Genomic DNA, 22342 nt, shown 5'->3' on the forward strand with positions numbered 1-22342 from the left:
TGTGCTTAATATGTTACATTTTAAAATTGAGTTATTATCTTAGTAGATGAGTTACATGCCTCATTTTAAAATTTAAAAACAAAAATGATAACTTTAAGGAAATAATTACAGCCGAAAGGAAATGCTATTATTTTAAGAAACAATATAAGCCTTCGTTATTGTTTTTAATGATTGTGGCCGACTCCTTATTAAGATGGGTTCAGACCAAGACCCCAGCAGATGCCAAAGACTGGGGATAGAATCCGCCCAATAATACATTTTTCTTGTACATATATACCTATTAACAATGTTTAATTTGTTGGATACAGTAAGTATTTAACAACAGCTATTAAGAGAACAAATACAATGATATACCCGAGTAAAAGGTATCAGAGACTTAGAAATTGTTTGCTTCTAGAATTTTCCATCAGTTATTTTTAGAGTGTGATTGCCTATGAAGAAGTGAAGCCTCAGACAGAGTGGAAGTACTGTACTTTACCAATAAAGTAAACGTGTCTCTTGTATACATGTTAACTCAGTCCTTCTTGATTCATGCTGTTCTTTCTTAGTCCAGTTCTGATTTAAAGGTCCCAGACTCATCAATTTAGTTCCTCTGGCAAGATAGCTAAAGCTAGGAACTCTCTTCTGAGACTCATCAGAGTCAAATGGCCATTGCAGAGAAAAGTCACCGAGTCAGAGATGACTAATATGGAAATACAAGGCAGAGGTGCTTCACACTGACCACCCGTGCATCTTCCTCTTCTGTGAGGCCGCCTCCCTCAGCTCAGCAAGGCCTTAGCACCCATCTGTCACTCTCTAAGTCCTCCTGCTTCCTTCTTGCTCTAGACTCTACACTTCAGACTCACCTAGAATCCTTCTCTCACATTTTCCAGCCTATACATCTACCTCTCTGAGCTGCCTCTTCCATCCTGTTTTCTTGACACAGGGAGAAATATTTCTGCTTTTATCAGAGCCTGAGCTTGGGCAGTGAAGGGAACCATGAAAAACAGAAAGCTGGTGAAAATGTAATCAAACTAGCAGCTGTGTTCCAGCCCCAGCAAGCACCAAAACTTGGCAACTTTGGCTATGTGGTTCTGGCTTTAGAATCAAGGATAGAAGAAAGGGGTTATGGAATCTCCTTCATGACTAAGGAAAGCTGTTGAGGCCAGGAATGTATCAGGGGTGTCCCTGCACGGAGGCCCAGTAGGGCCACTGTGTGAAGCTATGAAGGTGGAGCCTGGATTGTCTTGGAGACCCCAAGACATTGGAATAGCCAGAGTTGTGGGATACCTGCCAAGGAGAGCTGCTAGCTGGGAGTGGAACCAGCCTAAGAGAAAGAAGTGTGCTGCAGTCAACAAAGCTGAAAGGGTTGGAGATCTGAAGAGCATTTTGACATCAGACATGGAGATAGGGTTTGCCCAGCTGGTTTTGCATCTTCCTTTGGTCTAGCATGTCCTCACTGGGCTTCCTTCCCTATGTTCTGGGATGGTAATGCTATGTTCTGTGCCATTATATGAAGTATGTGATCTACTTTTTATTTTGATTTTACAGGGCATTATAGTTAAGAGATTGTATCAATCTCAGAAGACACTTTGAACTTTGGACTTTTAAGCAAGTTTGAGACTGTTATAGACTATGGGGACTTTTGAAGTCGGATTGAATCAGTTCTGCATTATGGTATGGCTACAAGCCTATGGTGGTCAGGTAGTGGAATGTGATGGTTTGAATAAGAATGCCCCCTGACTCATGTGTTTGAGTGCTTGGCTCATAGAGAGTGACACTATTAGGACATATGGCCTTGTTGGAGTTGATGTAGCCTTGGTAGAGGAAATGTGTAATTGTGGATGCGGGCTTTGGGGTCTCCTATGCTCAAGCTATGCCCAATGTGGCACATAGCCTCCTCCTGCTGCCTGCAGATCAAGATATAAAACTCTCAGCTACCTTTTCAGCACCACGTGTGCCTGTGTACTGCTATGCTTCCTGCCATGATGATAATAGACTAAACTCTTAACTGTAAGCCAGCCCCAATGAAATATTTTCCTTTATAAGAGTTGCTTTCTCACTGCCAAGTGGATATTAGCCCAGAAGCTCGGAACAACCAAGATAGAATTTGCAAAACACATGAAACTCAAGAAGAAGGAAGACCGAAGTGTGGATACTTTGATCCTTCTTCGAAGGGGGAACAAAATAACCATGGAAGGAGCTACAGAGACAAACTGGAGCAGAGACTGAAGGAATGACCATCTAGAGACTGACCTACCTGGGGATCCATCCTATATTCAACCACCAAACCCAGACACTATTGTAGATGCCAACAAGAGCTTGCTGACAGGAGTCTGATATAGCTGTCTCCTGTGAGGCTCTGTCAGTGCTTGACAAATACAGAAGTGGATGCTCACAGCCATCCATTGGACAGAGCACAGGGTCCCCAATGAAGGAGCTAGAGAAAGTACCCAAGGAGATGAAGGGGTTTGCAGCTCTATAGGAGGAACAACAATATGAACTAACCAGTACCCCAAGAGTTCCCAGGGTAGTCCAAAGAGTACCCATGGTGGAATTCATGACTCTAGCTGCATATGTAGCAGAGGATGGCCTTGATGGTCATCAATGGGAGGAGAGGCCCTTGGTCCTGTGAAGGTTCTATGCCCCAGTATAGGGGAGTGCCAGGGCTGGGAAGCTGGAGTGGGTGGGTTGGTAAGGGGAGGGGAGGGGGAGGAGGGGATAGGAGGTTTTTGGAGGGGGAACCAGGAAAGGGGATAGCATTTAAAGTGTAAATGAAGAAAATATCTAATAAAAAATAAAAATTAAAAAACAAAGAGTTGCCTTGGTCACAGTGTCTCTTCACAGCAAAGGAACCCTACGAGCCATTCCTTGCTTATGACTGTTGTTCTCACTTTCCTCACTTTCTCCACAGCTTCGCTCCAAAGTCACACAGCTCTGCTACAAATCTGCTCCTTTCCCCTGATACATAAATTACGTTTACCCACAAACATGTTCTGGTGTCTCCCATATAATACTTCGCCTAGCCAGGCACCCTCCCCTGTGAACCACATGGCCGTTTTAACTCTGTAACTCAATTCTAGGTGAAGTACGGCTCTCCACACGCTCCACTCATCTCCCTTCCACTCCCATCTTCCCACCATTCCAATGACAACTGCACAGAGCTTTTCCAAACTTCCCTTCATCTAAGCACACTTCTTGAGATACCTTTCAGCTCTGGGTCATGTATCATTCTACTTTTGTCCTGTGTGTCTTTAACAACAAAGACTTTATTTTAAAGATGCCCTCCCTTCCAAATCTCTTGCAATAATTGCTCATGCTAGCCAAGCACTTTATCACTGAAGTTTACCCTGCAGTCCATTTCTTATTTCAAGGCCAGTTGTTAGTAAGTGGCCTGAGATGGCCTTAAACTTAGTCTGTAGCCCACGGAAGCTTTGAACTTGTGATCATCTTGTTTCTTCTCCAAAGTAGCTAGGGTTACAGCCCTGTGCCACCAGATTTGGCTGATTCTTAATTTGTAACCTATACTTAATAGTTAGAATTATTTATGGCTCAGCCATGAGTCTTCCACTTTCCAATAGTTAGAATTATTTATGGCTCAGCCATGAGTCTTCCACTTTCCCCTTAATCCATATTTTATCTTCAGAAGATCCTATTGACTTTTAATCTTTGAGTATCACTGGGAGACCAGCGACTACCAAATGGGTATTTCAGCCATAGCTTTGGATTCATGTTTCAGGTTCTTATATCTAATCCTCTACTGGATACTTCCATTTGTATGTCTCACAGACATCTGAAACATAGTGTTTCCAAATATCTCATCCACCACATCTGCTCCTATTCCCATGTCTGTCATCTATGTATAGGGAACTTTCACATACCCAGATGTTTGTGCTGGGATCCTAGCCTTCCACTTCCTTCTCTTTGTTCCCATCCTACCCCTCCAATCTACAGCAAAGTTCCACTGCCCTCCCTCAAATAGTTGTAAAACAAAACAAAACAACAACAACAACAAAAAAAAAAACAAACCCATCAACTTCTCATCAATTTCACCACCATTATCCAGATAGAAACTGCTCACATTCACGAAAACTATTTGAAAGCATGGTATCATTCCCCTTCTAGTTCTTAAATTAACCCTCACTACAGAATTGAGACCGGAAGTCCTACTTCTTATTTATTTCTTCCCATGGCACTTTCCATAAGCAAAGAGTGTCCAAAAACATAACCATGTGCTAATTTACATGCTGCTTATATCTCCTATAACAAACAGGGCTGGGAAGGACACTTTCTTATGGAGACAGAGATGAGCCATACTCTGTCCTAGGAAATTAACTCTGCTTTCCATGCCTTCCTCTGAGCCATTTGGAACACATATCAAGGGTGATGTTTAATATCTGGCCAGATCCTGTTATTTGGTCACATGCTCACTCCAGATCAAAAGGAACTACGTCTCCCAGGAAGTATACAAATTTGCTTATGCAGGAGAAAGCTCAAGAAAACAGGTGGGCATTTCCTTTCCTCAAAACATTGCTTTCTCTTGGGCCTTTAATTTTTGAAGTGTCCTTGAAGAGGTAACACACAATCTTTAAAGACTCCATAGTAAGATCCATTAGTCTGAAGAACATAGGGTGGCCGGGCAACAATGTGTAATATTAGTCTTGAGTAGAAGTGATATAACTTAAGGCCTCAGTCATAGCAAGAAGATAAAAATGTTCCCCATAAGCACCTGTATTGGATCCTTGGACCTTTGGTGGAGCTGTTAAGAAGTCCTGAGAACTTGAGGAGATGAGACCTACTAGGCTGAAAGGGTTTCCAGAGGAGGGGCCTCTGAGGTTATGGCTTGGCCTTCTGGCCCTGAGCTCTCTGCTCCTAGATATGCCACAAGCTCTTGGCACCACAGATGGAACTCTGGGCACCTTGTCTAACTGTCTCCCTTTAAAACATGAGCCAGACTTTTCCAGTTCTGTACCGAAGGACCTTCTGTAATGCATGGCCAATCTAGGCAAGTTGACTGTAGAGAGGCACCTTGCCCCTCTAGAGTGCTATAATCATCGGGGTTATGCTGTGGTGGGGAGATTTTCCCAACTGTGTCCTGAGCTCGTGGACAAAAGGCAGCTCAAGACAGTCGTCTTTGCTACACTTCCCTGCCCTCACTGTTGGATGTGCTGTCTATGACAAAAAAGACCAGACTTTGCTGTTGATGGCAGTAAACAGGAGATTTATTCTGGATGCTGGGAAATGAATCTGAGGAAGTACATTCATCATGGAGTCCCAGAATTCAAGGCTTCAGATGCACTGGAATTAAAATGGTGCTCAGTGTACAGAGACCTCAGGGGCAACTTGACATGAAGAACGATAGGATAATAACATCAGGTGTCTTGTGGAATCAGAATGACTGTACTGCATTTCTAAATGTGCCTCCATGAGGACAGGATCACCAGTGGCTTCCCCATGGTGTAAATATATGGACAATCCATGCACTGAATGGTCTCCTCTTGTGTGCTACTGAGTCACCGACCTCAGTTTTAGGTTTATGATCATGGTGTCCTATGATATCATGATGTATGATCAAAGAAATTATCATCTAAGCAATGTTGGTAGCAAAACGCATTAAAGTCAATTATGACATTCTCTTCTAACCCCCTCCAAAACAAACAAACATACACCCCAAACCCAAACAACAAAAACAACAACAACAACAACACCCAAGCCTGAGTCAGAACAAACCTCTGTTTGTTCCTCTCGGTAGGCATCTTGTCTTACTGAGGAGGAAACTAACACAGCCCACATTCTTTCTCTTTAAGAAAGGAGTGGATGAAGCCGGGCATGGTGGTGTATGCCTTTAATCCCAGCACTTGGGAGGGAGGCAGAGGCAGGCAGATTTCTGAGTTCGAGGCCATTCTGGTCTACAAAGTGAGTTCCAGGACAGCCAGGGCTATATGTCTATATGGGGAGGCAGAAACCCCATCTCAAAAAAAAAAAAAAAAAAAAAAAAAAAGAGTGGATGGGACACTTATTCTGTTTCTGCTCCTTCCTGTGGGATGGTAACTCTTACTTCTCAGAGACAAGTGAATAAAAGGAAACTACAATTTCCATGGAGACTTGCCAACTCCTAGTGATCTCACTCCACACAAATCTTGTTGCCTCTCAGGATAACTGTTTTTGGGGTCTCTAGATGCTAATAGTGTGGGGCTGAAATCTTCCCCCAAAGGCCCACATGCTGGAGGACTGATCCCAAAGAGGTGCTATTAGGAGGTTAAAAAGAGGGCAGTCTTTAGGCATTGGACATAACCTTGAGGGAGACTGTGAAACCTGAGTCCATTTTCTTGTTCTGACTTTTGAGGTTCTGACGTGTCTCACGAGTGTGAATGCAATCTTTGGAGACCCTGATTTGCTCGTTCCTGTGTCCCTCCCTCATGTGTTGTCTCACCAAGGTCCAAAACAGCAAGGTCTATTGATCATGGAGTGCAACCTCCAAAGTGTGTCAAAATGAAGTCATCTTCAGAAGGCGATTATCTCAGGCATTTGTTACCATGTCAGAAAGCTGGCTAAGAGACCAGCCATGGGACTTCTGGCCAATTCTGAATCTCTGACTCAGGTAGTTGCACTTCGAAAGGACTTCTTGAGCGGCCAGCAGAAGTCATGTAGTACTGCACTCTAAAGAAACCTGTGAATGACTTATCTACAGACAGGACACATAAACTGCATGGAACATCTTATCTCGCCTAAACACACAAATAAAAGTAAAGGATAGATTCCAGCTACATAGAGGAAAAAAAAAAAACAATAATGGATGAAAATGTATTTTTTCCCCAAATGGATTATAGAGCAAGTGCCTTTACCTGGTGAACTCTAGGACATTGAGCAATTCATATCTTTCTTCCTGCCCCAGCTGCAGAAAAAAAAGAATTGGAAATATTTTAGGATTCTTAGAAATAATCACAGGTCATAAAATTTATTGAAAAATGTCAACACGAACAGTTTCCCCTCACCCTTTGTGAATTATGGAAGAGAATTCACTAAACTTTCAGATTAATGAAAAAAAAGTGAACGATAGGGGAGGGGTCAAAAGAATTCCAAGTATCACAGAAGCTGGACTACGGACTACGGAGGTCCAAATAGAATGCATGGGACAGAGCTGCCAACAGACAAGATTATCTGTTGTGACTGTGCTGAGGTTACTAACTTACCCATGAGCCCATGCTCAAGGAGTCAGAAAAAGAATGTGAAACAATAAAAAAAGTCAAAACTTTATCTTTAGGAAGTAATAGAAAAATGCATTTTTAAGATAAAATTTTAAGTTAGGAAAGAAATAGTTTAAAGGAAAAAATACACCAGGTACAAAGATGTTTAGCTATGAACACAATAGAAGCATTAATAATAATTTTCAAGACGAGAACTCATTTACATGAAAGAAACATAGAGATCTTCAGTGTAAATTGTATAGTTTGATAAAGGTTCCGCCTCGTAAATACCACCCAGTTGAAGACACAGAACATCTGACCCACAAATTCCCGTGTTCCATTTCCAATCAATTTTCTCCCTGCCCCAGGGCAATCACTGCTCAACATTCTATCTTTATAAATCACATCTGCAAAATTTCCAGCTGCACACAGATGGACTCGTGCAGGACGCTTTCCTCAATGCCTGGCACGTCCCCTCTTCCACAGAAAGGTGCTACGACTCATCCCCACCGCTCCGGAATCAAGAAGACACTCTTATTGTTTAGATTGTTCATCCTCTCCTGCTGATGTGCGTTCTTTTTGGTTCTGGTTTGGGGAAACCATGGCCACAGCCACTATGAACACTCCGTGGTAAGTCCTTGGCGGATACAAACTTCCTTTCCTCCTGAGTAACTGAGAACTGAGTGTGAATTGAAGCAGGCTTTCCTTCTTCAGAAAACTCTTTAAAACCTCACAAACGTTTGCTTCTGTGGCTCTATCTTAGCTTCTGCACTGGGAGCACAATCTTGCCTCGTTATGTGTTTCATGTTCTTGATGACTAGCCTTGTAACCTGTCATGTAGTTGGCCATGGAGCTGCTTGGATCTCACCTGCTGTCATGTGCAGACCCTGAATAATTATTTCATTGTTTGTCATTTTGAGACAGGGTCTCGTGTAGCCCAGGCTGGCTTCAAACTTGCTATGTAGCTGAAGCTGGCTGCACATCCCAGGTTCTCCTGCTTCCTGCCTCCCATGCACTGTACCCACCCTTCTGGATACTTACATAACCAAACATTTAATGCTATTTGGAATCTAGAGAAGAAATAAATGGGAGGATGGTTCAAGGGAGATAAATCTCGATTTAGTCGAAGTGAAAATCAGTAGATATGTCTAGTTTGGAAGAATCAATATCGTCTACCAAGCATATTATCAGCCACGATTTTGTTGCGTGTTTAAAGAACCGGACAAAGGGTGACAGTGGTGCTCCTGAGTAGGAGACATGAGTTTAATTGTCGTCTTTTCCTTACTGCCTTTGTCTCTGAAGCTCCATAAATGTATTACAGTTTTTAAAAAAGCCCTTAAAACACAAGTAACTTACTGAATCTATGATGACAGAGTCAGGAGTTCTTCCAGTGAAGACAAAATTCAACTGCTTGGCGGCTCTGACCAGTGCACCCTCATCTGTGACAGGGAACAGGTGAATGAAATAGAGGGCAGAAAAGTATAACATATGCCAATAGAAAGACATCGACAGTTTTCTGCTTGGTTAGAATCTGGCTCATTATGCTCTGAAATCCATTGTCTTATGTATATGATGACACCAGAGAAGTGAGGATCATGTTCCTGAACATGTCAGTCACACACTGTCAGTCACCCACTGACAGTCACTGTCAGCCACCCACTATCAGCCACCCACTGTCAGTCATCCACTGTCAGTCAGTCACTGTCAGTCAATCATCCACTGTCAGTCACCCATTGTCAGTCACTGTCAGCCACCCACTGTCATTCATCCACTGTCAGTTATCCACTATCAGTCACCCACTGTCAGTCATCCACTGTCAGTGACCCACTGTCAGTCATCCACTGTCAGTCACCCACTGTCAGTCATCCACTGTCAGTCACCCACTGTCAGTCATCCACTGTCAGTCACCCACTGTCGGTCATCCACTGTCAATCACTCACTGTCGGTCATCCACTGTCAGTCATCCACTGTCAGTCACCCACTGTCGGTCATCCACTGTCAGTCACCCACTGTCGGTCACCCACTGTCAGTCATCCACTGTCAGTCATCCACTGTCAGCCACCCACTGTCATTCATCCACTGTCAGTCAGTCATCTACTGTCAGTCACCCACTCCTGAGAGGGGAAGCCTGAAAAGACCCCTTCATCAAGCACAGGTTTGAGAACACTGCTCTCCAAAAACCTGTCAGGAAGTCTTTTTACATATTATCCTTTCCCCGCTAAAGGTTGACTGTTAATTCCAGTGCCTGGGGATCTGAACCACTTACAGTACACGGAGGCTTTAGTGTATGTTACAGTACACGGGGCTTTAGTGTATGCTGGCTGCTTTCCTCACTATGTTACTAAGTCCTGTCTCTGCTGAGAGGGATAAGAAGACAGACAGACAGATACACGCACACAGGTACTCTATCTGAAGCAGCAATTATCCTTACTCTGGTTTAGGAATTTGAGGCATTTTACAGGTCATAAACACAAGGCTAGAATATGGTTTTGAAATACAAAGTCCATCATTTTTCTAAAAGACTGGATTATTTACCTCTTTTCATCTTGAAAGTAAGTCTGAAATCAAGCCTAAATAGCAAACATTGATAACTTATAAATATTTTATGGAACCCTTTGAAGTGTGAGAGGCTTTCCTCTCCTAAGTGAATATGGAAAAGGCGCCCTACCGTTTCCTAGAGAGAGAAGCCAACTTATGTTCAAAGCCATGTACAGCAAGCAGTATTCCTTAGGCAAGCAAATCTCCCTTTTCATGTTTGTCGATGTGTAAAGCCCACTATGTAAGAGTTTATTCTTACTTATAAGGGAAACAATTACATACACATACATACTTTTATTCCCTCGTGTATATTTTAATTACTCAATTTTCCATACAATTCATTTTGAGAAAAATAACATATACAAAGCAACATATTTTAGTGTGTGTGCGTGTGCGTGCACATACACACACACACATACACATACACACCTAATACTGAAAGCCAAGTTTCTAATTAGGATTTTAAAAGTATGAAACCATAATTTGGTTATGTTCCATTATTTTAATTAAATTGAAAATTTAAGATCCATAACATCACATTTCAGAACAATTTTCTACAGAAAACTACCCCAATCGTTGCTTCCTGTGTACCTGGCGATGCAGCCTGATAAATGATCTTGTCCCCTTCTCTCTCCGGTACAGCTGTGTGGCAGACGGCCATCATTGTGAGAAATTCACAGATGATAGGTGCGGTTGGCTGTGAGGAATAAACACATAATTCATCCCCCTTTATTTAACCATCTGACACTAACGGCAGAAACGTTGCTTCGTGGCCATTTATTGAGAGTACAGCTGGGACGCACTGGGGGTGTGGGACCACAGCCAGTATCTGTTATGAAGAAAACTTATTTGGAACTCAACTTATTCATTTTTGTACTTCCTCATTCATTCTATAAACATTTACTTAACATGATTTTTGTGCTTCTAAATAGAAATGGTAGAAGAAGATGAATTTGGTCTTTAGTGGACAGAAGAGATATGTAAAATGTTCACTTGCTTGTTTGTAATTTCTAGCCACATTTAAATATCAGGCGTCTAACCTTTAAGTAGAGATGATGATGATAATGGTGGTGGTGGTGATGATGATGATGTGTGGCTCTCAGTAATGTTGACTTTCTCCAAAACGGTCTACCTTAACCCAGTACATAATGATGTGTGCATGCATGCGTGTGCACGTGTGTGTGTGTGTGTGTGTGTGTGTGTGTGTGTGTGTGTGTGTGCATCACAAACACTTACTGAGCACTATCAATTCTTGGGGCTTGAGGGAGACTGAAGACTGAATCCTTTCTGTAAGCATCTCAGATCTGATGAGAAAAGAACCCAGACACTAAATATTAAGCATCTTCATGTCTGGCTTCTGGAGAGAAATGTCATTCAAGATAATAAAGAAAATAAGGTGTTCCCATATTCGCATAACCTCCCGTTATAAAGTGCAACAACGGAGAAGGTTAAATTAGGTTATGGAAACAAAAACTGCTTATGCTAAGAGTGGACAGAGCACAGATGGTCCCAGCCACATGGAGCTTGCTTGGACTCGTAGGGAGGCAGAGGGGACAATAGTGACAGCGTTGTTTATTCACAGCCTGCTAAGGTGTGTAAAGAGAATATGTGAATGTCATATGAGGTGACAGGACATGTGGCTGTTCATGAGAGATGGAGATAGATATGTGAAGAAGTCCTAGGCTAATGAAGAGCCGAGCATGGAGAATTCCACTGGGACGAACGGCATGGAACTAATAATAAGGCCCCAGAGGAGAAATGAAAGATGGCCTCTGGAGGAAGAAAGAAAAAGTCGCTCAAGGCAGAGTAGTGATGTAGGTGAGGGATGGCGGAAGTCAGGGAGGTGGTGTGACTTGCAATCCAGGGCAGCATGCTGGCATATCAGTTAAGACACAAACCAGGAGCTGGGCAGAAATCTGAGGCAGCACTGCATGAGAGGGGCTGTGACAGTCTGGGCAGGAGAAATGCAGGTGTAAGTTAACTTCAGTAGATACCCCAGCTGTGTTGTAAGTCAGTCCTAAGATGGGCAGGAGCTCTCTTACCAACAGAGCGAAGTCATAGCTATCTGAGGAAGGAGAGAGGCATTCTCTAACACTATAAGCAAGGAAGACATTTTGACTGCTGATATAACACTTTGAGATCATTCTGCACTGGTCTGCTCTACCCTCCCTATTTGTTATATCTACAAGGCTTTCGTTCCTCCTTAAGGGTTTCCCCAACTCTGTCCTCGATATATTCTGCAATTTCTTCTAGTTTTAATATCTAAATTCTGTTTAGTCTAACAGTACCCCAAATCCCCCTCCTATTTGGGGTGGGGGACACAGAAAAATAGACTCAGTAAAATCACAGCAGAGAGTTCTTCAAATCTAGGAAAAAGATATAAGCATCTGGACACAGAGGCATTGAGGACATTAACACATGTAAAATAAAATAAATCTAAAAAAAAAATCATGTAAGTAAAAACATGAGGGGACTAACCATGAAGGAAATTCATTCCGAGACGTATTCATTAGTGCTCACCTCCTAGGGACAGATAGCACTGAGGTCACTTACGTGGTTATTCTGGAGATTGTCCAGCAACGACGGGTCATTAAAGGTTTTTTCATCTCCAAACTGTGAGCTCTGCCTAAAGGGAAAAACAAAGCAAAGTTGGTTCACTTGTATAGGCCTAACTCACCCACTGCTAGTGATGAGTGATTACTCTCAATCCATTCCAATAACTGATCTATTCCTTAATTCAGGTCAGACTGGAAGGGACCTATGTTCTTTTCAGTTCCATCTCCAAACTCAACACATAGTCTAGTGCAGTAGTGATTAACATGTGGGTTGTGACCCTTTGAGAGGTCCAACAGCCCTTTCACAGGGGCCACGTATTAGATAGCCTGAATATCAGATATTTACACAGTGGCAAAATGACAGTTATGAAGAATCAAGAAAAGTAATTTTATCGTTGGAGGGGTCACCGTAATGTAAGGAGCTGTATAAAATCAATGCAGCATTACGAAGGTTGAGAGCCACTTAGTCTAGTTATCTTTCCCCAGGAAGAGCTGTACAGCAGGTTCCTCTAGGCAAAGATTGGAAGGCAGACTGTCCTCCAAATTCGTGCCCCTCTAACAACAGGCCTGTGGCTAGCCAGTCACTCTTAGACCTTGCTTAACCTCTAATTTCTGCTATCCCCAGCCTTTCTGACTATAATATAGTCCAGTCATTCTCCCATGACCACGTATGTTCCTGTCTCAGGTCCCTGGAGAGATGAGATTTCTTCTTGTATTCTAGAATTAGTTTTTGCTTAGTGCATAGCTTCGGGATGGGGTAAAGTCTAGATCCAAGACTGATGTAGCCCGTGGGCGGTTACTTTTAGTTCTCACATGCTACAATGTTATAATGTGACCTCGGTCCTCCAACTCCATAGCTCTTCCTTCTTAGCAGACCGGAAGGTCATACACCCTGCTCTTGGGCAGCCTGGAACCATTCTCATTCACTCTCCGGTGAGACATTCACAAGGCTCTCTGCATTTCATTCTTTACATCCCTCGATCTCCTACTGGCATTTTCCACAAAGTGGCTTGCTTCTTTTGCCTTCCAAAAGTCAGGAGTGTGTTTCAGAACTTGGACCACTAGGTGGCAGGTCCTCCCTTCACGCCTCTGCTCCAGCCCAGTTTTCTCTGGCTCATAAACCTTTCCAAATGGAATAGGGTTTGAAAGGAGACTTCTTGGCATTCTTCCCTTAAGTTGGTCCAAGGAACGAAACCCATGGGGGACCACAGGGCAAGAGCTCTCCAGCCACAGGGAGATTACTGCTGGTATAGGTGATCTGCCAGGCTAAATGGTACAAAACCATAGAAACACGGCTAATCATTGTCCTATAAGGTCTGGACTGATGCTTGGCTTTTAACAAAGCAGTGATCTGACTGCTGGGGCCAGAAAGTCCTTCAGCTGAGGATACATTTGAACACATAAAGCTGCATAATAATTACCTTATGGCAATTATCACAGAGAAGCTGAGTCGCAGCTCTGGGAGAACTCATCTTTCTATTCAAATGATTCAGTTTTTAAAATGATAAAAATCTCAGTCCCAGGAGAAAGGTGTATTTTTCTCTCTTTAATACTTCCATGACTAGTGTGGATTAAAACAAAACAACACCCCATTGGTCTTGGAGTCTCTTCAGGTTTGGAGGCCGGGTGAACGGGAGCCACTGGCACATGCTCCCCGAGATATTGTGTGACAGACTGGATGTAAAGAAAGAGCAGTTGAGAGAGCACTTGCACAATGTGTCGGCCTGGACAAGCTCACTGCCCACTGTACAGCACCCGTGTAGAGGCTGGCTTCCTGATCCGTGCCACATCTCCCGGACGACCTGAGGCAGAGCTCCTTTGGTAGCGCAAGTCAGTTTTCTGAGGCAATGAACACGGTTGTACAAAGCCTGTTTGCTCAGCATCCTCTCTGACTCAGGGGCTGATCTCTTCCCTAACCTAGTGGACCTGCCTCAGCTTAAGGGCTTCTGGCCCCAGCAGTCAGAGAACTGTTTTTTAAAAGAGTCTGTACCTCTAGGATTTTTTTAAGGTCCTGTTCATTGGTAGTCAAAACTGCTTGCTGGTAGATTTAATTTTTTTAGTAATGAGTTTGTTACTCAGAGTAGTTAAGTCCAAGAATTTGAATGGGTGATTAAATGCACTGTTTTGGCTAGATAATGGTTGGTTTTGATCAAAGTAAATGAGACTCAGTTTCCTGGGTGACTGCAAGTATTTCTGAAAGCAATTACAAAAGAGGAGTTCTAAAATGCTGTGTGAGAGTCTGCACTGCTGAAGAAAGAGCCTGCCAAGGGGACTCCTTTGAAGACTGATGCTAATGGAGATGGGTTAGCTCTCATTATTCTAAGGGCACGCCTGGAAGAATGCTCTACCCAGCCTACCTTCTACAGCAGAATAAATAAATGCCACTCACGCCACACATAATTATAGGCTAGGTAAAATGAGAAAATAACCAAGCAGAAAAGAGAAACTTGTTCAACCTGCAGATACTATAATAATACAAAAAAACAAAACAAAAACAAAAACAAAAAACCACTGAACGACTGCAGGGCCAGCTCTAAGGCAAGCTCTCTGTCACCCCACTGTCATTTACTTGAAAAATAACAAGAACATAACGTGTGACTGTATCAAGAAGTTAAGAAAAAACAAACATATCTACTTAGATTTGCTTCAGAATAATAAGGGTAGAAAGGCACAGGAGGGATAAGGGTGACCCAGGGCATAGCCTGTTAAAATAACTGATGGGGACATTTGTTCATTCTGCTTATATTTAAACTTTCCAAAATAATTTTTTAAGAGAAAATGATTATGAATATTTGTGGGTTTTTGAAAGTAATCATGTGATAACTTATAATTACATGGATGTTTTTCTCTCTAGTCCTTCCAATATTGATACTATCAATTTAGATAATGGTTTTTAATAGAAAGGAATTGGTCTCCAAGTCTCCACGTTTGTTTATGGTTCTTGGCAACAACAGGAAACAGTGCCAATTCTAGAGTTAGTAGCTATGCACTGGGAAGTCATAATCTAGACAAATCACTTATATTAATACATTTTTAGAGGATTTCAGCTATTGCACAGTCTTTAATGCCAAGAGTATATTTGAAAGGGTCTTTAGAATGGACCAAATATAAACACATAATTTTCACATGTGGATTTTCTTAACATTTTTGTGGTGAGTGCCATTTCAAGCAGGACAATTAAACAGACAGCTACAAGCTTGCTACGTGGCATTCAGTCAACTTCACATTGCCAGACAAAGCTGCCAAGCAGCTATTGAGATGACTTCTAGAGTTTTGGAGAGAGTCTTCCATAGTCTCTCCTCCTGCAGCAGTAGCATAGAGCCACTGTCACATATGCAGAGCACAGGGTTCCACCACGGCCACAGTTGATCTTGGTTTTCTCAGCAATATAAAACCAATTAGATGAGGCCCTTGGAAGTATGGAGTCTTGTATGAGCTTCTGAGTTAGGGTTCCTCAACTCAGTCAAACGGTAGATGTTCAATTTGCCTCTCCTTAACAACCTCAGCAATTCAACTGAAATAAAATCAGTTAGGGCTTGAAATGCAAAGCTATCCCGTGCTCCAAAAGAAACACAAGTCTTTCAAGTCTACAGACGTGTGACGGCACTAACACACCTTTCATAATCAGGCTAAGCCAGGATTACCTCTGGCTCTCACCCATGTCCGCTGGTTGTGTTCTTGGGGAGACTACTTACAGGCTTCTCTCTATAAAACCTATCAACTTGAAAATGATCATGTCAGATAGATGGTGCAGACTGAGAATTATAGTGCCACCAGCACTAGCCTTCTAGTTAGGGCTTAGTTAATTGTCAATGTTTCCTACTGATTTAACGGCTAATGGTGGTCATAGTCTTCCAATAAGTCTACTCAGGTAGTTAGTAACTTGTGTGAAGGACAGGTCAGGGTCTAAACATTGATGGTCAGAGTCCAAAGCTCACATGCATGGCCACTCCACATAACCCTACACAGAACCTCAAAAAAAAAAAAAAAAAAAAAAAAAACCCTGCATCTTTACCTTTGCAAACCTACAAGTGTAGACAGAGACCCCCCCCCCCCCCCAAGTATACAAATAAACAAAGTGCCTTTTCCATAAAATGATACTCGTCTTTCCTGGTGCACTTTTAGACTCAATGGCAGAGTGAAAATACATAATTCATGAAAAAGTTGTTATATTTCATTTGAACTTAGATTCCCCCCCAAAAGATACTTTAATGAAAAAAAAAAAACTTATGAGCAAGATAAATGACATAACCCCTTTTCCAACAGTGGTTAGTGGCATGAAACAACCCCTGCTCAAAGTCTAATGTTTTAAATGATCTGGGAAAATAATATAAGACTTTGGAGAAAACCACAGCGAGACTAAGAAAAAGGAGTCATGTCTCTTAAGAGAGATATGTGTATCAATTCTACAGTACTTAATGGTATTAAAATGGGTCAAACTGTCCTATAGACAAGCAGCATATAAAGATGCATAGGTGTTAAAAAAAAAAAAAGGAGGCAGGGTTTATTTAGATAACATCTGACCTGGGTCAAAGAGTATCCACAGTAAAAGCTTTAACTACAGGGTCGCGGGACCAGATAAGTAGGAATGTAGGCAAGGCTAAGGCAAGCAATGATAAAATGCTCGTCTGAGTGGTATGAAGAGCCAAATGACTGTGATAGGTGTCAGAATGTGTAGGACTCCTTGTAATGAGCACTGTTGGTGGCACCGGTCACAGGAGTCAAACAGCTGCCTCTGTAATCCTGGGTGCTATGAGGCTTACTGAAAACTCATATCAAATCCCCACTTTACTGAAATAAATCCCAAGAAGGCTGAAAACTTATTCTGTAACTGGAGTTCAATGGATCGTGGAAATATAACTTAATCATAAAGCCTATGAGGTCCAGATAAATAGAAGTCTTTTTTTCAAAATCACTAGCTTTAAAGAAACTATAATTGTTCAAATTTTATTTGCCACAAGATCATGACAAATCATACAAGTAACAAAATACACTAAATTCCCCTAGATAAAAATGCAAATACATGGCTGAAAGAATTTTAATGTAAAACAAAACAAAAGCAAAAAGCTTCCCATAGGAGTGAAATTAAATTTATACTATGCTATTTTTAATAAATCTATGATGAATGTACATTTACTGATAGGTTGCAGGAAGTCTAGTTCTAGAACACTTTGGCCTTACATTTAAAGGTCTTCATTTTATAGCCTCTGAAGAGACATAGAAATAATGAACAATGTTAAAAGGAAACTTGTACCACTTGGGCCTGTAGCTGCATTATCTGGTCCATGGGCGCGTTATCCGCACAGTGGCAGAAGGGGGCAGTGCTGAGCTAAAAAAAAAACCATAAGCAAGCTTTAATTGCTGCAGCAGCAGATTTTCCTGCCCAGGCACTTTGGAATCGATCCCTACCGCCTTATAGATAAATAATATAAGACTCCAGCAACCTTTAAAGCTTTAGAATATGTTTACAAGGGCTTTCGATAGAAAAATCAAGGATACTCTGAGTTTAATACCCAGTACAGAGCATCATCACCCAACACCTGTGAAGATGGCTCCCAGAGACCAGAAAAGCCTGTTTACAAAGCAATACATCAGAAGCTTTCAAAGAGAGCAGTGGAAGTACCACGTAGCTTACCATTCATCGGGCGAGCACCCATAATCCTCAGGTTCAGGGACATGGCTTCAGGAGGAGGGACAGAAAGAGAGGGAAAAATAATCACAGAAAGGCTGGAAACATAAAACCATGGAGAAGGAGAGCTGAGAGGCGGGTTTCTAGAAAGTTAAGAAGATGAACATTTAGTTGGATCTGGGAGAATGGCAGTTAGTACAGGGAGGAGAACATGAGGATTTATGGTAACCAAGTGGATTTACAAAGGTACCCTGTACCCCAGAATTGAACGGTGCATAGAGGTCAAAATTTAGTATTGAATATGTTTAAATTTAGCTGTTGAAACATATGCTATAGAGCCAGTAGGAAGTGCATTATTTATATTTATAACCATAACAATGTGTTTCAATGATACATACATGCTAGTCATGTCGGGCACAGTTAAAAAATGGGCACGTCACACATTAAAAAAAATCTGTTGTATAATTTTCAGGAAGCTTTGACTGGCTTGACACAATAACTTCCTAAGAGGGTAATGGGAGTAAAAGTTAACTGTATTTGTTTAATTAAATGGAGCCACTGATATTTAAAATGGTCCACCCATCAAATACTTTTTAATCTTTTTTAAAAAAGATTTATTTTATTATTATACGTAAGTACACTGTAGTTGTCTTCAGACGCACCAGAAGAGGGCATCAGATCTCATTACGGGTGGTTGTGAGCCACCATGTGGTTGCTGGGATTTGAACTCAGGACCTTTGGAAGAGCAGTCAGTGCTCTTACCCACTGAGCCATCTCAACAGCCCACTTTTTAATCTTTAAAAAAAAAGTCTTCTATCCATACTTTAATTTTATCCACTAGCTCATGGAAACATAGGGAAGGACCCCTTGGCATAGTTCATACGACACCTAACATACATATCAGCATAGATTCTCTTATTTCCTTTTTCTTTCATTACATATGATAATTCAGTACTTTCACTTTCATTTAGACGATTATATGAAGGAAGAGTGTAAAATGCTGAGATCGTTTTTTTTTTTGATAAGTATAATAAGCAGCTCATAAATAAATAAATAAATAAATAAATAAATAAGAAGTCATTAACATCCCAAATGACTGCCTGCTCTTTTAACCTTGTCACGGCACAGTAAGTTTTCCCTAGGGATAAACAGCAGTCACAGCAAAAGGGACCCCCAAAGCTCACGACTCCTCCCTGCCAAAGGCTTGTGTTTACTGTTTTAAGAGGAAGGACTCACCCTGACCATCTCAGGCTAGATTCCTACGAAAGGGGCTAGCCTGTGGCAATGCACTGTGGAAATGGGCTGCAGCCCCCCAGGGACTATCATTTATGATTACCCTCAAGGTTTGGGCCCCAGCTCCTGGACTGCACAGAATGGCAGTCAGTAATGTCTCTGGAAGAGCTAGTAACTGTCCAAGCAATGAACACTGCGAGAAGGCCCTGCCAGCTTGCACTGGTACTGGGTCCCTGCTCACTGTTTCACACCAGCACTGGACCTAATGCTTCCAAAATCCTGAGGCTTAACAGCCACGGAACACAAGGGCCACAGTGCCTTCCCTGGAGTCTGGTGCAGCCCTGGCAGAAGCGAAGTACCACCATTCGTTCAGAGGGTGGTGGGCAGCAGGTGACTTGTTTCCATGAGTTTCTATGACTGCAGCTTGGCAGCTCTTGTGTTGGCCAGCTATCTGGCTACTGGCCCAAGGGCAAGGCATGCCAGTGTGGTCATAGCTGTCTGGGGAGTTCATTTAAACTCCTTCTCAGATCTGGGCTCGAGGATCACTCTGTCAGGAACCGTCCCTTGACCTTAGTCTTTAGATAACTTCACACCATCTGAGGCTCACACTGATTCTTGCCTCGTATTAGGACTACTGTTGTATTATAATTAATTAATATCTATTAACCCCAGTTAGACTGTGAACTCTGAGTGGGAACCATGCAAACTCTGCTTGACTAGGTTTCTACTACCTAACCAAGAGCCAGCTGCAGGAGGCCGGCTTCTTCTCTTATATGCAAATGACAGGTCAAGGTTGGCCACCAGACACACCTACTGGCTGTAATCTAGTCCTTGGGGCTAGGCGTATGGTAACCTGATGAGTCTCTCCTCGGGTTTGTAGGATTAGTCATCTCCGCCTAAACATACTATTTGTAAACAAAACCTGCCCTGTAAAATATTGACATTCGTTAGTAAGTATGGACATGGAATCTTCATTTGTTTTCACCACGAAATACAAATAAAATAACAATGACAAAAAGAGTCATTCAGGTTGCTTAATAGACTGTTTTTCTGCCCCAGAGCTAGTATAGATTAAATTGCTGACTGCTTTTCAGCCCCAGACTATATTGTGGACAATCAGGATATAAGGAAAATGTTTCAAATCTTCAAGGCATTGAGAACTCCAGCCAGTGAACAGAGAAGTTCTTATCTATTGCAGATTTGCAATTGATTATAATACGCACAGGCATTTCCATAGTGTAACCTGTTACACTGAGACTCTCCTAAAGGTTTATAGTGTAATTCCTAGTTTGTAGCAAGATGAATTGATAAATATAACTTTATTTATATTTAATTACAACTTCCCCATAAGATGATCTAAGGTTAAAAAAAACAAAACAAAACCAAAAACAAACAATCAAACAAACAAACCAGTAAGTTTAAACAGAGGCATTCCTACCACAAAATTAATTTCTGTGAAATAGTCACTGCTAACTTTCTTTGAATTTCGTTGTCTGTCATGAAATTCAAAAAGGAAAAGTCTGAGGCAAAGCTTAAGTGAATTGAGAGATACTTTATTAAAATGAAATTCTGAATGAAGCATTGGTGTTAAACACCTATCCCTATGAAACCACTGGATATAGAAAACCAACGGAAACTCTACTATTGGGACCTAAGAGATTGTCCGGTTTTCCTCTTTATTGAGTCCCGCAGAGCTAAGAACATCTGAAAGGAAATTGTTGAAGGTCACATGAGGACATCTAAGACTCCATTTGTAAACAAAACCTGACGTGTAAACTACTGGCATTCTGTGGTCAGTAAAGACACAGCTTGTTTGTAAGAACCTTCATTTGTTTATAATGATCAAATGTCTGGTCCCACAAAATAAAAATAAAGTAACAATAACTAAAGGAGCCGTCCTGGTTGTTTAATAGACTGTGGATAAGGTAGAATTCATACCTTATCTCTTCACTTCATTCTTAGGGAGTGTTCTCACCAAGACATTTCATTGACCTTCTAACTGACAGGACAGACATTTGTCAAAGCCACCCTGTCTTCACACACTAGTGCTTTAAGGAGTTATCAACAGACCAGGGAAGAGTTCTGCTTCTGTACATGTGGCTGGGGGCAATTAAGAGCCTGCTTTTAGCCTATGAAAAACCCATAATGAGGAGCCTTTACTATCTCTGGACTAACTGCGTGTAGATAGTGTAAGCACTTGATGTCAAAGAACGGGACTATGATTCCCCTGCGCCAGGAACAAGTCTGGGGAGACTCCGGGAGAGCAATTTTATCTAAAAAGAGGCTTCAGATAAAGAAACAAAACAACAAAACAAAAAACCAAGCCAAACAAACCCAGCAAACTTGAAAGTCAGTGTTCCTCTTAAAACTTTACAGTCATCCAATCAGCTGTATCCACAGGCTAAAGTCATTTTGAATCAAACTCTCTCCTGGCCTAAAGAGCAAACATATCTGTCTCCACTCCTGTTTGCAGACATTGTATTAATAATAAATTTAGTTGAAGATATTTTCAGCAATTAATGTTCCTTTCCTCCTGACTTAAAGCTAGAGTATGAATGAAAACAGTGGGTGCAAGCTGGACCCATGGATCCTTGCCTCACTGAGGTAAGGAGAAATGCAAAATTTGCTGATAAGGCCTGGGCCTTCAGTCAGAAGGAGCAGGTTTCTGAATGGTTTAGGTATGCATGCCTATAATGAGAAGTAAACTAAACAGATTCCACACCCAATCTGAAGGACACTGCTCTCCAGATTGAAGATGTCCTTGTCCTCCCTTCATCCCATCACCAGAATTTTACACTGTTCTGTGACTGCAAAGAGGAGACTCGACCAAAGATAAAATGGGGGTGGGGGTGTCATCAAAGCAATGGCAGTGTTACTTAAGACCTGACTGAGGGCTCTTCCTGTGTTTCTTCCCACATATATACTGCACCCTAACCTAGGGCAGAATAAAGGGAAATGGTTTGTCCTTAGCACCAGGCCCAGATGGCGATCATCCCTTGCCCTAAGCACTGGGAGGCCATCAGTCAGTCTCTACCTGATCTCACCATCCAAGGAAAGCAAGAGCAACCGTAAAATACACAACCCATCCATGCGGAGGTAAAAGGAGCCTCTTTCTAGATTCAAAAGGCAAAACCCAAACTCTCACAAAACCCAAACCTTGCCCCCCAAATTCCAACTCTTCCGAGTGGATGGGATCACATGTGCATTTCAGACACCAAGAT

General features: G+C 41.9%; 1 protein-coding gene across 11 annotated transcripts in view; it reads right to left on the reverse strand.

The window, feature by feature from the left end:
• Positions 1–22342, reverse strand: part of Atp8a1 (ATPase, aminophospholipid transporter (APLT), class I, type 8A, member 1) — a 229346-nt gene that overhangs the window by 120617 nt on the left and 86387 nt on the right. For 8 of the 11 annotated variants that reach the window (NM_001038999.2, NM_001284345.1, XM_006503703.4 and 5 more), the window contains 5 exons: positions 17895–17939; positions 12258–12330; positions 10296–10401; positions 8523–8605; positions 6825–6874 (listed from right to left, as the gene is read on the reverse strand). In NM_001038999.2, coding sequence (NP_001034088.1) covers positions 6825–6874; positions 8523–8605; positions 10296–10401; positions 12258–12330; positions 17895–17939 — 357 coding nt within the window. The remainder of the gene's footprint in view (positions 1–6824; positions 6875–8522; positions 8606–10295; positions 10402–12257; positions 12331–17894; positions 17940–22342) is intronic. The other 3 variants (NM_009727.3, XM_017320624.2, XM_017320626.1) reach the window with 1 other exon arrangement.

This window comes from Mus musculus, chromosome 5, assembly GCF_000001635.26.
Source record: "Mus musculus strain C57BL/6J chromosome 5, GRCm38.p6 C57BL/6J".
Taxonomy (NCBI): domain Eukaryota; kingdom Metazoa; phylum Chordata; class Mammalia; order Rodentia; family Muridae; genus Mus; species Mus musculus.